At 38.7% G+C, this 16174-nt stretch overlaps 2 protein-coding genes across 3 annotated transcripts; both read right to left on the bottom strand.

The window, feature by feature from the left end:
- Positions 1–943: 943 nt before the first annotated feature.
- Positions 944–10833, bottom strand: LOC103711664 (autophagy-related protein 3). Of its 2 annotated transcripts, XM_008797907.3 has the most exons (10): positions 10474–10832; positions 10303–10373; positions 9924–10040; positions 9681–9847; positions 6969–7054; positions 4781–4832; positions 2922–2987; positions 2148–2275; positions 1702–1804; positions 944–1289 (listed from the first exon to the last, which is right to left on the bottom strand). In XM_008797907.3, the coding sequence occupies exons 1-9, from the start codon at positions 10632–10634 to the stop codon at positions 1708–1710; spliced, it is 945 nt and encodes a 314-aa protein (XP_008796129.2). In that variant the 5' UTR covers positions 10635–10832; the 3' UTR covers positions 944–1289; positions 1702–1707. The 2 variants fall into 2 exon arrangements, 1 of the variants encoding a protein (XP_008796129.2); XR_003386569.2 differs by lacking the exons at positions 944–1289; positions 1702–1804 and adding an exon at positions 2668–2792 and having other exon boundaries at positions 1910–2275; positions 10474–10833.
- Positions 10834–15399: 4566 nt separating this feature from the next.
- LOC120110922 lies at positions 15400–15969 on the bottom strand. The gene has a single exon (XM_039126967.1). It carries the CDS (start codon positions 15967–15969, stop codon positions 15400–15402), a length of 570 nt encoding a protein of 189 aa, XP_038982895.1.
- Between the last annotated feature and the right edge of the window lie 205 nt (positions 15970–16174).

Raw genomic sequence — 16174 nt, 5'->3', positions numbered from 1 at the left:
GAGTTTGAACAGCATCCTGTGACAGAAAATGATAAACATCCCTGGCACGTTTGTGCTGGTTGGAAGAGCATCGACAAAACCATCTATCCGGAGTCTGAGTACATGAAAGAGGAATCATTTGCGTAATATCAACCCAGGCAATATGCTGTTGTTACAGGGGTGGATTCCAAGCGCTATAAGAAACAAGAATAGACCCATGGATCTGCAGTAAAAATAGATATCAATCCCGATAACATGCCAGAACCCCTCTCGAATAGACCTGCGTGCACGTATGGAGAACAGCTCGCCATGCCCAAGACGCATTGGACAAAGTTTCCTCATGGGTCAGATGTGCCATATCTCCTCCTATGCACAAACTTGCCCCATAGGGAAAGCTCTCCACATGCACATTGCGAAAGCCTGAACCCCTTATGTTAGGCAACATCAGATAATTGAGGACCAACATAATGACTCCTCGGCTTTGTTAAGTGCCTTATCCCAAATAAAATTCCGATTAATCTTTAAAATAGCATACAATAGACCATCCGGGACCCATGAGGTGGGTAACTGGGAATGGAGTCAAAGCACTGAACAAAAGTTAACGCTTCCAGCCTGTGACAAATGCTCTCGGTGCTATCCTGCTAATTTTCTCTGCACCCGCAAGATAGATCAATAGTAAAAACGTCTATCACCAAGGGGCAAATCTAGGCATTAACAATGCGCTTGAGTCTGACAAAAGGCTTTTGGTAAAATTAACATCGAGCTACCGCTATAAACCTTCTGATTAGATACTTTGTTAATTGCATCATAGTCATCCTGAGAGCCTCTAGTGAAAATAAGAACCTCATCAGCATAGAATAAAGGACGGAAGCACTCCTGGTCACTTAATAGTAAACTAGTGAAACATCTCTCCAGCATTTTAACATTCAAGGAAGCAACAAGAACCTGAGAAAGTAAAATAAACAAATAAGGAGACAACAGATCTCCTGCCTGATGCCACAACTACCGGTAAGAGGAGTAGACACTTTACCGTTAATGAGAAAAGTATAAGATGCTTTTTAGATATAGGACCAAATGACCAATACTTTTTTTTTCTTTTGTTTAATTTTTTTAGTAGCAAATAACCATCAAACTATTTCATTTACATAAAGACAGTTTAGAGCCACCAGTAAGAGTTTGAACAAGCTGCCATCATGTTACTGATAATTCAGATATGCATGGCAACTCATGGTACGTACACTGGCTATGAAGATATGCTGCAAATTGACATGCATGACTACTCCAAGCGCCTTCTCAACCATACCTGCCACCTGCTTAAAGCCAAATTGTAAATTAGAATCTGAGTGTAGCCTGCCAAGTCACATTGATTACATTATTGATGGTGTCGACAGACAAAACATGCACAAAGCTAATTCAACAACCATCAACCCCACCTGTGAGCCCACAAAAAAACAAAAAAGAAAAAGAAAAAAAGACACAAGAAAAAGAAGAGAAGGAAGAAGAACAAAGCCGGTCAACCTAAGGTGCAATGCATATAGAATAAGTGCATTAACTTTGGTTGGTATACACATGTAAACATTTCCTTACTATGATATTTGCATTTAATATTTCCTCCCAAATATTGAGAATAATAACCTTACTATATCTCTATTTCCCCCTTTCACACCTGCAGATAACTGCAGTAGTGACTCAATCAGAACTTAAATAGCAAGTTGCACATACCTCTTGTCAGTGACTGGAACTACCAAGATCAAAGTCCATAGTGTAGTCATATTCAATGGTCGGAATCACCGAAGCCATAAATTTCAAGAATAAAAAAAGGTACCTGCAATAAAGTGTAAAGACAATATAAAGAAAACATAGTCCAAAAGAATACAGAACAGGAAACTGTTAATAATAATACATTCTACAGAACATTAACATGGACAGGTAAAAAAGGACAGTTATTAACTGGAAGGGGGAATCAAATAAGCAGGCAACTGCATAATAAAACTGAAAACTTTAAAGCATTAATGTGACTCTGCACATGGTACGAAAGGCACACGGAGAACATATACCATTTATTCAAATTGGCCAATTTAACAAGAGAAATGGAAATATTTTTGGGCCAACATGAATTCAATATACAGGCTTAGAAGTACCAAGCATGCCACAATAAAGAATATTACTTATCGACTTCCGGTTCAACACCATGTGATATTAGAACATCAATGATCTTTTTCATCACAGCACCATGTCGACATGGATGAACAGATGCATGCTTCCCAGGCAAATGAGGATGGTCCTCAATTGTCACCTGTATTTTTTTCCAGATGTGATGGAAATAGTTAATACAAATCAAACCAGATAGTAACATACAAATCATAATTCAACTTTTGGAAAAAAAAGAAGATGATAACATCAGAAAAGCCATGCTAGAAAAGTGAAAAACCTTGTACAATGGATCAAACAGCAAATTCATCATACAACAGAATGCAAGATTTGTACGTGTCTTTAGAGGAAGCTTCTTTCGAATAACTATAATTTATAAAGAGTAGCATGACTCGGAGGAAAAATGAAGAACTTCATTATGGATAGAGAAGGCCCTGACACCAACCCTTCATCTAAAATTCAATTAATCATAAACATCCTTTGACTTAATCTTTTAATGATAAAAAAAAACTTAAACAGCTGTATATATAAACCTACCTAGTATCTAATGACCAACCATTTAACAGTACTGCTTGTCTATCTTCTTTGAAAAAACAGAACATTGCCTAACTCAGAATTCTCAGATGTTGCATGAGCTTAAAATCCAAAATCACAATGCAAATCTGCCAAATGGTAATTAGAAATGAGGAGCTCATACGTGGAACAGAAGTCCAGTATATAGCATGATGTCAAATATTAACACAAGGCATATGGTGCTGCATTTGAACATTAGACCAGTTATAAGGCATCACCGTTTTATGTGCATGGTCCTGGCTAACATCTTCAAGTACAAGCTCTGGCTGTAAAGGCATTCTTGACTGCAACAATACATCAAAATAAGTTTATAAGATAAATGGCCTGTTAAAATTATACTATTTTATGGATAATTCTTGCAAATATTAACATAAATCCCACTGCTTCAGTAAGTAATCCCAAAAGTCACCAACCATAACATCGTCTCTACTTATGGTCAAGTCTCCAACAGTCCATATCCACCAAACAACAATTAAGTAAAACAAATTGTAATTATAAGCGCAAATGTCCCCAACCAGCCCCATCATATATAAACGCATATCCAAAAAAAAGCCATAATTTAAAAGTTAGAAAGAAAAAAAGAAACAAAAGATAACCATTGGTTCTCTCGATTTGGAAAATTCAATTACAAATTTTTAGCACTGATACATAACACTGCTTAGTCTAGCACCAACAACCCACTAAACAAGTTCCAACATAAGGTATTTAATCAAAACCTAAAATCAGGAAAACAAATAACAACACAAATTATAGAATTATGTTCAAGAAATCAGTATAATTGGGGACATGTATGCTGGAGCATTAACAAGTGTTACAAATTGCCGCAACACAACTGTATTCCAGTTCCTATAAGCTTGCATCAAGGATTAGCACTAAGCTCATATATGGATTAACTTACTGCTACTATTCAAGAAGATGTATCATGGTGCATATTATTTGCAGACGACAGTGTTGATTGATGAAAAAAGAACTAGATTAAATACTATATTGGACTTCTGGAGAAAAACTTCAGAGAATAAGAACTTAAAAAATTACTAGAAGAAAGAGAAATTATATAGAATGAAGATTTAGTGAAAATGGAAATAAAGATATGATAACAACTAATTGACAACCAACAGATACATTAAAGTGACCATTCTATTACTTAGGGTCTGTTATACAAAATATTGGAGAGATAGATGAAGCTATATGTCATAGAATTAGAGTTGGTGAGATGAAGTGAAGAGGTGCATTTGAAATATTATGTAATAGGTACATCCATTGGAGACTTAAAGAAAAAATTTATATAATTAAATCTGGTTGGATAAATTGAAAAGGTAATTTGAAATATTATGTGATAGGTGCATATCTTGAAGACTTGAAGAAAAATTTTATAGAACAGTAAGACATGCTATGTTGTATGGTTCAGAGTATTGGGGAATAAAGAAAGTATATAAAAACAAGTAGAAAGGAGAATGTTGAGATGGATGTGTAGTAAGACTACAAAAGATAAAATAACAAGTGAATATAGTAGAGGAGCTATAGGAATTGCACAAATTAAGAACAAAATAAACAAAGATCCAAGGAGGCTTCAATAATGAGAGGTAACTTTGGTTTGTATTTAAGGTGATACCAAAATGATAGAAGACCTAAGATGACATGGATGGAGGTCTTGAGAAAGGATAAGGAGAAATTTGGAATAATACCATTGGTGGTCCTAAATAGGAATACTCGGCGAATAAAGATCCATAAAGCCAGCCCCAAATAGTTAGGAAAAGGCTAGATGGTTATGTTATGGTGACTTCGGGCAAAGATATTTTAGGAAATATAACTCATTCTTAATATAGACTGGTCAATCAACCATTCATTCTGGAATTCTTCTTTTAGGTATAACATGTTATACGGAGGTTTTATATGCTTTCTAGACATCTAAATGATTGGTAGTAGCTTAGTTGTAACTGAACGCCAACCGATGGCTAACAACCTAACACTATAAGTATATCACATCCATCTTATCTTGTAAAATATTGTTACATTCAATAATTTATTATTTTGCATGTATTGCCACATTATAATGACATAACTAAAGAGGAACAACCTCATCATATCCAGTAAGCCATACACGAGGAGTTTGGTAATATTTATCATACCTGCAGCAAGAATTTCTAGGTTAGACCTATGCAGAATAAAAGAATAATAACAGAATTATCAAAATATTTTTAAAAAGATATTGAATGCACTACAGGAAACAATGACATAGTGATAAACAACTAGTAGTTTACAAAAGCCTAGCTAGAAAACAGAAAACTTGATAAAACTTGAAAACCTGATAATAACAACTTTGGTGTGTTCCCATAAGAATGTAAAGAGCTCAACTTTCGATATAACAGCACTTATTAGATGGCTCACAAGCTCCTAAGACATACGATAGCTATGTGCATCAAAAAAAAATAATTTACACATTTCAGTAAAATATACAATCTGTCAAGATCCGAGACAGGAAGAGGACACTCAATATACTGGTATGAGCTCTGAATCCTTCTGAGTCCACTACCGCATTAGCTTCTTGTTGACCTTTGTGCAATTGCTATAACTTTTATATCCTGATCCTCAAACTAATAAAACATAATCGTTGGCATATACAAATAATCAATCAATCAGTATATTGTGATAAGATTAACATGCAACAATCTACTAAGAAAGGGGAGGGGTGCTTTTAATCATATATTTCATCCTTTAGATGCATTTACATCTGTCTAACTTGCTGCCTTCTAAAACTTCAAACAATTAATTCATTATTAATGTGATACCAGATGCAAGTAGAGGCAACCCAGGATCACATCCAAGAAACGAATAATTTATAATCCACCAGAAAGGAAAGTTTTTCTGAACTACAAAAAATAATTAATAAGCAATGAAATTAACATGACAGTGGAAGAAGGGAAGCCGAGTTAATGAGTAAAGGTTCTAGATGGGGTTCGAAGTACAGGAATGAATGCAAGGTTCCACTTAAGCAGTAAAAAACTGATTGATGAGTTCCCGCATTAGTCATTAAAGTTTAACTGAAAAATCCTTTAGGTTTTATTGTAACAAGCAGGCAATTAAGCATACAACTCTGGATTTTCATGGGATAATGGAACATATAAAATGAGCTACTAATTTACTGAGAGAAGGCAGCTAGTTTTATACTAGGGAAGGTTTGGTTGCTCAAATTTCTATCCTTCAATTTGAGGAGAAACATTGACAATTTGATTTTGGTGGATCTTTTTCTTTGATTTACTTATCATGTTATTGAGCTGTTTAGTGCGCATGTGGACCCATAGTCATGCACCAAAAGCACTGTAATGGGCTACTTGTTAACTGGTAAACCTGTTGGTTACCCTTGTCAGTGGTTGCCCTCAGAAGATAGAGCTCCAAGGGAGGCAGACAGCATCACGATTAGATTGTGGACCTTTATTGCTTCCTCTTTTCCATCTTAATTCTCTCTTTCTCCTCTCTTTTTCCATCTGAATAATTAAATGGAAGTATATCTAACAATTAAGAATATTAAGGAAAATCAAGAAAACAATTACGATGTATTCAAGTAACTGCTTAAATGTAGCACATTTTAACCAGTAAAACAATTAGCCACCCCAAAAGACGTGCATTAATTAAAGCAAATGCAGCTACCAAATTAACAAAAAAGAATACAAAGTCCAGGAAAAAAGAAATTGATGAAACCCGAAAGCTGCAACCGAGGCAATCTTAGGGATTATGGACCAAGTGGATGCGGAGGTTAAAGTACACATGTCCTGACTGATACCTAAACCACCCAAAAAGAGGCTAAGTTGAGCTGCTTTGGCACTTGAGAGATAGCCAAGCTGCATATAGAGATCATTTGGTCAGACCTCTTGGACACCAACTAGGTGGCAGGACAGAACTAAGGGTTGGGATCAACCTATACAGTCCAGGAAAGAGCCTTCCTCAGACACCAATAATCTGATACTGTCAATTATACAACCATACTCTACAAGCAAACACAAAAACTATCAGATAAATGATGTAACTAAATCCAGAAAGAACACTGTGCACATGCATGTATATGCTCGCATTCACGGGTAAGCACTGTATGGTATGACTATATGCAACTAAGCATTTATGTCTGTACATAAAAATAAAAATAACTACATAAAATGAAACAACATATACAAATCTTGGATGCAATAGGAGTATGTAAATTGTTAACTGCATCCTTAGAGAGTTTATATAAGAGGATGGTCTTTATTTCCATAAAATTAAGCACTTACGTGATGCTAACATCATATGTTCTGGTTCGAAGGATGTTGTCATCCTCAGGTTCATGCGTAACAAAATAAGTAGGCTGGAGAGTAGCCTGAATTAAAAGCAATATACAGATCAAATATTGAAGTATACTTTTATGTGACCGAAAGCGTTATAGCAATTCAAATTCAGTAATCGTTAGGAAAACTACTAAAAATGTGATATGGAGAATGCTTAAGAAGAGATCAACCTGATGAGGCAAGCACAGGAGGAAAGTGTGGTCAACTGAGTGTCTGTGCGAGTGTGTTAGCTTGTACAGGCATTGAAGGGATACACTAGAATGTTAAAATGTTGATACAAGCTATGGGAACACATAGAAATGCTTCCCCTTATTTATGATAGTGATCATAATTATAGAAGTGAGAACCAATTGAAAGAATAGAGTTTCAATCAAAATGAAAATTTTGGATGGAACCTTTCAATTTTTCTTTGCACTAAAATGATTAATATAGATGCCTCTTCAACAATTACATATCAAGGTTTTGCCAAAAAAAAAAAAAAAAACGATTGATATCGGTTTTGGCCAAAGCGACCGACTTTTGGTTTTGGCAGTTCTAGCAGTATCAATGGTTTTAATCTACTTCCAGTAGTTTTAGTTGAAAATATAAAGAAACTAAAAATATCAATATAATTAAGTAAAAAACAGTGAAGGACAATATAGCCAAGAATAATAAACCAGAAAAAAAATCCAGAGCAAAAAAATAACTTTTAGTGCTTAATGTTATAATATCTCTAGTAAAAGTACATGGGAAAATGCACGTTGGGTTAAACATCATCTTAAGGAAAAGCATAGATATATTTAGTGTATACTACATAATTTTAATTTTGAGAATAGTTAGAATTTAAATATTTATTTTTGCAATTTTGAATAGGAACTATATGGGGGGTTTATGAGTCTATTGGACTACACTTTCAGTGGTATGAAACTAAAATTAAAGTTCATATTAGTTCAATGTATCAAAGTGGAGCCTTAGAAGTATATAAGTATACTCTTTGGAGTCCCATGGCCACCAGGGAGAATAGAGCCGGGAAGACTCTTGGCTAGCACATAGGTCTGAAAACTCCTAAGCTTCTTAAATTATCAGAAAGTTGAAAGATCAGACCTTTCTCATCTCATAAATTCAAAGAAGTGATAACAATGATCCAATCGTCACAAGCCACCAGCTAACGTCACCCCTTTTATTTTGTTTTGTGTGTAGAGGAGGGGATGTAAATTGTTCTAAACTCTTTCAAAAACAAAGAAAGATTTTGGCCCATGACACTAACTGTTCCTAACTTGATGTGGTTTTACAAGCTCCATCACAGCCATCCATAGTAATGATTTTCAGATTGTTACAGTAACTTGTTTAAAATAGAAAGTAACAATTGTGGATAATCTGTTGAGATGATATCCTTTTGGCTAACATTCAAAGAATTTGAATTAAAGAAGGCATCCAACTACTCATAAAGAAAGGAGGGTTTTAAGGAAAGTGGGAAACTTAACCAGAGGAAGTGGGGACATGCACTTGTCTAGGAAGCAAAGGCTATTGAACAGAGATCTGGCCCTCCATTCCTCAAAATTGTAGTGGGACTGGTTTCAATCTAAACGTTTGCTGAAGTCCTGATGGTATTAAATCGCATCTTCCTAGATTTATCTACTCAATGACTACGATTCTATCACTTAAATTCAAGGGTTGTGATCGTTTCTGGACAGAAATTTATTGGTAATTCTATAGAGTATGCATTAGCAATCTAACACACTATAACAAAATGTCTATGAATTTAGAATCTGAGATAGCCAAAACTGCATAAAAAAACTTTTTTCCTTGGATATCTTTAAAACTTGATGTCGCTATGCTTCCAAATGTTCTCAAAACTTGCAAAATTCAATCTTACTCTAGGGAAAAGGGTTCGTGAATTTAATAAAATAAAGAGATCCAAACTTTTAGAATGAACAATCTGTACATGCATTTAATTTGGTCACATGAGTTGGCGTCAGCCAAACTAAGAAACAGATGTCAGTTTTGGATAAGGTACAAGCTGAAATCAAACTTCTGGTTTCGGTTTCCGTATTCCAAACAAAATATCCTCTACTTGTGCAACTGTTTACTTTGCCCATAATTCTAACAAAATTTTCTTTTCTTCTAGTTTATGTATCTCAATAGTCATTATGTAAAACTCTATTTCTTGAATCGACAGTCTCAAACTCCTTTTCCATGAGACTTGAGGCTGTCCTACATGGCTACATCACCTTTCAAACCCTACATTCTTCTTTATCTTTGCATTCCTTAAAACATAGCAAAAAAGTTAGTTCCCATTAATTAGTTTGTAGTACGGTAGCCTGGAATTCCACATCTAAAGAATGAGCTATATATTTAGAGTATTTGTTGTTTAAGATATAACTTTTGCAGGCTACCACCGACATGCAACAAATATTGTGTCATCAGCAGTCCGATTGTCCCTCTAATAGAATTCAAAATACATAAACAACAGATACATTTCACGCTTGAGATAGAAAGTGGGCCATTAGAATGCGAAACAATGACAATAAACTTGCCACTAAAGCACTGTCAATTAATTAAGAAATATCTCAGACACAAGGGCTACTTGGCAATACAAATGAAAAATGCACCTCAGATAAGCAAAGCAACTACATATTCAAATTGTCAAGTGGCAAACTGCAAGAAAATGCAACATACCGGATCGTTCTCAACAAGGTTATCAGAACCTTCAAAATCCCCAATGTCAGGTATGTCTTCCTCCACCTCACCGGTGAAATATGGGGGGATGGACCGAATAGCCCTGTCTTTGCTGATCTCTAGGGTGTCCATGGAAGGTAAATTGTCCTCCTCATCATGCTTGGTCTCTGGAAATTCAAAGCCAAGCCATCAATAATAAGGAATCATGTCAAGAAACCCAGTCCAGAAGAATCAATGCATCACCTTTCGGCTTCCCATGCGTGGCAATCCAGCCATCATTGTCATCATTATCAAGCAGAACTTCCCCTCCTGCAGCCTCATATTCTTCTTCCACCGAAACAGCCCTCCTTAGACAAGGCACTGAGAATAGAGAGTTGTTACCCTTAGATGCATGTCAAGAATATCCACTGGTCTCATTGAACTCAAGAACATGGGGAACCCAAGATTGCATCTTTTTTGATACTTCCATTCGTCTCATTAGAATCAAGAGCCTCGGGTGCCAAAAATTCAGTTTTTTGCGATCAAACTCTACCCTACCGAGTCGGAAACATCAATTTGGAACAAAAACGAACCGAATTTGAAGAAAACTCCAGAAAGTATGTCAGTCCGAGGATTCCCATACCGTTTCTCGTGATCAGATATTGCTTGTCGGCGGGCAGGTAGGACTTCCTCTTGCTGGGCTCGCCCGACTCCCTATCCAGATCCATAGATCAACCATCCCACAAAAACGTTAAAGATAGAATTCGAAATTGGGGGAAAACGGGAGAGAAGAAGAAGAAAGGAGGCTTCCAACCAGGACCACGTGGGGCACTTGGAGACGAGATTATCGCCGGCGAGGACGAACTCGGAGACGCTGAGGACGCCCTTCTCCTTGAACGCGGAGACGGTGCGGGGGCCGGTGATCCTCTCCACCGTCCCTTTGAAGGCTTCGTGAAGTTTCTGGGACAGCACCATCCTTCCTTCCCCTCTTCCTCCCTTCTTTGTTAACGATCGAATCGAAATCCAATCGTCAAAGTAATTAATAATGAGCGAAATCAGGGCGAAGAAAGGAAGGCAGGAAGGATGATGATGCGTGAGGAAGGGCTTCGTTATAGCTCGGATTTCTCCAAGAACGGCCTGACTGAACCGTGAACCGTTACTGTGAAACGTGAACCGGGTCCGGGATTTTATAGGTGGCAAGTGGCATCACAACCACTGGACGCAGCATTCTTTTTGACGCCGAATGTAACGATATTGTGTTTTTAACTTCTAAAGCAAATGCTGACCTATCACCTAACTGAAATCCGCTCTTAGCTCGTCTAATATATGAGAATTTTTTTTTTTAGGTGTGACGTATGTGCTTTTGCATGACCTAAGTTGACATATTTGGAATTTGTGTTAATGGCTAGACCTAATTTATTTCAGGTTTGATTAATCATGAATAAGAATTTTGGGCAAAATCTTTTCCTACTAGCATTTTCTGTCTTCCGGCTTCTCTGCTGATTTTTAAAAATTTCGAGATGAAATTTCAGTCCCTCACACGTCAAATTCTAGTCAACATCTTGCATTTTGAATAGTCACTCCCCTCATGGGAAGGACAGGTCAGTCTAACTAATGCCGTTTTAGATATTTAGCAATAATAATAAAAAAGCAAAAAAAAGGCAATAGCTTACCTGGGGAAAAAAAGCAATTAAGTGATTCACTTAGGAGCCTGCCCGCCATATTTCAACTAGAAAGAAAGCAAACTACCATCACCAAACGCTTAATATTTTATTTGTAAATAATAAAAGCCTACCGGCATATTTTTTTAGAAAAAGATAAGAAAAAATTACTTAAATATCTTCTCAACTTAAAACCAATTTCACTTCGTACCCAAAAATTTCAAAGTGCTCTTCGAAGTTAGTTAAGCAGTTACGTTTAACACTGTTGAGATGTCATTACGAAGAACAATTTCACCGTCACTAAAATAATTTATTAAAAAATAATCTCTCTTTCCCTTTTTTGTCTCTCACTTACACCACCTCCTCCTCCGTAAAATCTGCTGTTGTCTCCCTCCTCTCCATTTTTTTCTCTTTATCTAACTTTGTTCCACTTGAGCTTTATCCACTCCCATAATTTCCTCCTCTTCCGGCATGTCTTCCTCCTCTCTAAACCTAGTCGTCATCTTTATCCTTCCTCTCCATCTAACTTGAGCTTGAGCTCCACCCACTTTTACCATCTTCTCCTCTTCTCTAAACCCTGCCGCTATCCTCATCCACTCCCGCGACAACCTCTCTAAATGTCGTCGCCATTTACATCCCTCCTCTTTATCTAACCTTATCTCAAGCCCCACACAAGCCTCACCCATTTCCACCACCTCCTCTCTAAATGCTATCGCCATTCTCATCCCTCCCCTCCATCTAATCTCATCCCGAACTCCACCTGGTTCCATTCTCATCCCTCCTCCCCATCAATCTCCACCTCATCATCTTCTTACCTTTCCTTCGTTTCCACATTATCGACCTTCTTTTCTCCACCACCACCTCTACCACCCTGTTACCACCTTCGATCTCGTCTGTGGCATCCCCAATACTGCACTCTACATTGCCGCCATCTTCTTCATCTCCCATTTTGTCCCTATGGTCATGCATTGCACGGAGATCAAAAACCATAGCACCAACTTTGACTCTACCGCCTTCGACCATAGCCCTATTTGGAAATGCCACCAGAATAAGAATATCTTAGTCTTAAAAATCTCATGTAACCATCATATGATAGAGTCTCGTAAGTCTAAACAAATGAAGATGAATGATGAGATACATTGAATCACTCAACTTGGGGAATCATTTTGAAATTTTTTAAAGTCGAAAGTAACCCTAAATTGAGGAGGTATCAAAATATTTTTTTTCAAAAAATAATAAAAAATAAAAAATATTATGATACGAAATTTATTAAATAAATTTATTTTTTTTAGGTGAAGGAAGGAATGGATTGAACGAAATAAAAAAAATAATCACATCCTTTTGCATGCGAGCTGCATGTGAATCACATTTTTCTTATACTTGTATTGTTGAAGGCAATATACTAATTGCTTGATGCCTCAATTACACCTACAAGACAACAACTATCACATGAGTATGCATCTAGATATTTAAATGCAACTGATGGAGCAGTTTTCCACCAGATTATCTGTACAAAAAGTGGCATGCAATATAAAGCAGAAATTTAAAAAATCACCAGCTTTCAACTCTAGTGCAGAAATTATAAGATTAGATAGCAAAGTAGAAGGCAAACCTGTGAAACCATCTGAATAACAGACTCCACATTTTCATGGAGAAACTTGCGTGCAAACCCAAGAAAATGCACAACTAATGCACTGTAGAACTGATAATTGGACATCACATAGCTTTGCCAGGCAGGCGAGTATAAGGTTTGGACTCGGCTCCGCTCTTTATCTTCTTAGTTTTCTCAGGGCTCTCCTTTCTGGAGCTTTCTAGATTCTGGGCAGCTCCCGGCATGTCACACTCGACAAAATCTTCTGGACTAATCTTCCATGGCTCCATATAGGTCACCCACAAAGAGAACACTTGAGAAGCATTCTTGATAGAAGCCCCCATTGGCAAAATGAAAGTCCTCAACATAAACCTATACAAAGGCCTCGGTGTCACCGCATTCCAAGAACCAAAAGAATTATCACCAGGAATCATCACAGCTGGTACTCGAAGACATTGAGCTGGAGCTGGTGCGAACCCTGGATCTTGTCCTCCTTGATCCTGTTCTTGAAGAGAGGGCATGGATCGCAGAGGACGGCGGAGGGTTTATTGTTTTGGAGGGCGATGGAAGACGTATTTGACGAGGTCGTGGCGATCGACGGAGGAGATGGAGGAAATGAGGATGCGCTGGGGAGAGAGGAGCGGCAAGGTCGGAGTCGGCGGAGACGCGGCGGATCCAGGCGGAGGAGGAGGAGGGGGAAGGGAGAGGGGGAGTCATCGAAGTCAAAGATGAGGAAGAGGAGGGTGGGGAAGGCGATGGAGAAGAAGGCGCGGAACTGGTAGGATGCGTGGCGGCGGAGCAGGCGGCAGTGATCTGGGAAGGGGAAGCGGCCGCTAGGATTGAGGCGGCGAGGTTCTGGGCGTCCATGGGGAAGAAGGAGCGAGGGGTCAAGGGGATGGAGAGAGAGAAGGAGAGAGAGAAGGAGAGAGAGAACTAGGGTTTGAGAGGAGGAGGAGGAAATCTTAGGGTAAGGTAAACAAAGGGGATTTGAAGATTTAAACAAGGAGGGCGAGGAGCAGCGAATGGCGCCCTCTCGTGGCGGTCGCCGCGTGTTATGGGAGAACTCATCTGGACCGTTTGATAGGGAGGGTATGGGCCGGGCCTCGTCGAAGTGTGATGGGCATCCTACAAGTAGCGGGAGCGATGGACTTGCCACAAGTAGCGGACATCAAACTCGGGCCCGTGAAGACTTGATCGAGCATCACCTCTGCTATATTTCAATGATTAAAAATTTTCAGAAATCTATAATTAATCCATTTGGTAATCTGTCTAACAACCAGCGAGAACCTTGCAATCCACTATTCTCAAATAAGTCATAGAAAAATATACATGAAAATAAATTGAAACATTATTTTTATCATAGATCGGTATTTCTTGAAAAAAATTATCCCACGGAGGAATATTTTTTATCCCCAATTTTTAGCCAAACATCATTGCTCTAGAATGATTCAAAAAAAATTGTCCACAATGACAGATTTTATATCACTAGGCTAGATGGTGATTTTAGAAATAGAGATGTAGAACTTACAATGATATCGTCATCTCACCAATATCGCTGGGTCATCACCCCATACTAAATGTAACCCTAGAGAAGAAGCAAAGTCGAGAATAAGCCAATACTAGGACGGCGATTCCTGACTTCCATCCTAAATTTTTCAGGATACCCTGATGGTGGATGCCTTTGGAGCAACACATGACATCGATTAAGGTGGTTCAAATTGATCAGAGGTGGTCCTCGGATGGTTGGTGCAAATTCTAGTTATGGGTAGATTCTTTGTTTTTCTTTGCAGGGCATTGGTTATTGGATTAATTTTTTATCTCTATCATTTCCTCTATTTTTTTTTTCTCGTTTCGTTTTTTAGTTTATTTTGTTTCTTCTTTAATTTGTTTCATTTGCGAATGAACTGTAAGATGATTTGTCTCTAAATAGAGGAAAAATTACAAATAAATTAAACCTAGTAACTGTAAATTCTTGAGTGTTGGTTAGGTGAGTTTTGTCTCTAAACAAACCCAGACGATAACCAATCCGAAAAAATTACCAATAAGAAAACATGTTTCCTAGCTCATAAGCTTGTATAAATACATCCAAAGCTTCAGTTAATGCCGATAAATTAAAGATTGCAAGACGATTCCAAGCACAACCAGAATATATAGCAACTGTTTTTGCTGGAATATCAGCAGCACGAAGGCTTCATGAACGCAGCCGCAACGGCGTTTGCTAGTTCCCGTACTTACGAGCCCAGAGAGGCTTTCCGTTGATCAGGAAACGAACCATCCTTTCGCCGTCGACCGCCAACCCAACGAAGGAGTCGGTGGCGAAGACCACCAGCCCGTACATCGGCTTGAGTCCGGGCTCATCCTCCAGCGTCACTCTTTCTACGCAATGACCCCACCGCCTGCTCCCAACCAAATCACAGCTCTACGTAAAGATCGCACGAAAATTAAAAACAAACATGCATCTAGTTTAACGAAAGGGGGTCGTTTCAACCTACCCAGTGAAGTAGGCGACGATATCTTCAAGGCTTAGAGGAAACGCTGGGGAAAAGGTGACGAACAAAGACCGGGCATCGGCAGGAGCGGGCACGGCCGGGAGGTGATCATATGGCCTGGCCAACTCTTCCGGCAACTCGGGAAGGGCGCCCGTCTCGTATGCACCAAGCAATGCATGCAAGTTGTCGTCGAATATCAGTTTGCCAACTCCGTCCAGGACGTGGGCGATGCCCCTGACCGCGCGGTCTCTGTGGTAGTGGAAGAAGCGAAGATTAAATGGCTCGACGGCGAGTGCAGCGGTAAGAGGAATTTTGACACCGTCGTCAGTCAGCAGAGGAGCATTCTGGCGGAGTTGGCCAAGAATTTGCAGCGCTTCATCGATCAAGCGACCTACGACGTCTCGATTTCTGCAGCCGCAGACAAACGCCACGACGTTGATACCAAGTAGCTCAAGCCATAACCACAAAGCTAGGATCTTCTGTGCGAACGCCGGTGCTCGGGTTGCGAGCATGTCGAACAGACGGCGCTCTTGTTTGTGGAACACGAGGACGTCTCTGACGGATGCCATGAGATGATCCCTTGATTGAGAGGAACAGCTTGCTGCTGGTGATTAATTGTGGTGGTGCGATGCATGGCATGGGCTTCGTTCAGTCCAATTTAAAGTGCTCTGTGGGATGCTTTGGTGTCTCTTGGGAGGAGACGAAGCGCCCTTTGGAAAGAGAAGAGAAAGGAAACTATATATGGACGAGAAGGAGCGACTGTTAGAAGTTTTT

This window comes from Phoenix dactylifera, chromosome 5, assembly GCF_009389715.1.
Source record: "Phoenix dactylifera cultivar Barhee BC4 chromosome 5, palm_55x_up_171113_PBpolish2nd_filt_p, whole genome shotgun sequence".
Taxonomy (NCBI): domain Eukaryota; kingdom Viridiplantae; phylum Streptophyta; class Magnoliopsida; order Arecales; family Arecaceae; genus Phoenix; species Phoenix dactylifera.
Note: the sequence above shows the minus strand (reverse complement) of the source record. Positions and strands in the feature narration are given on the sequence as shown.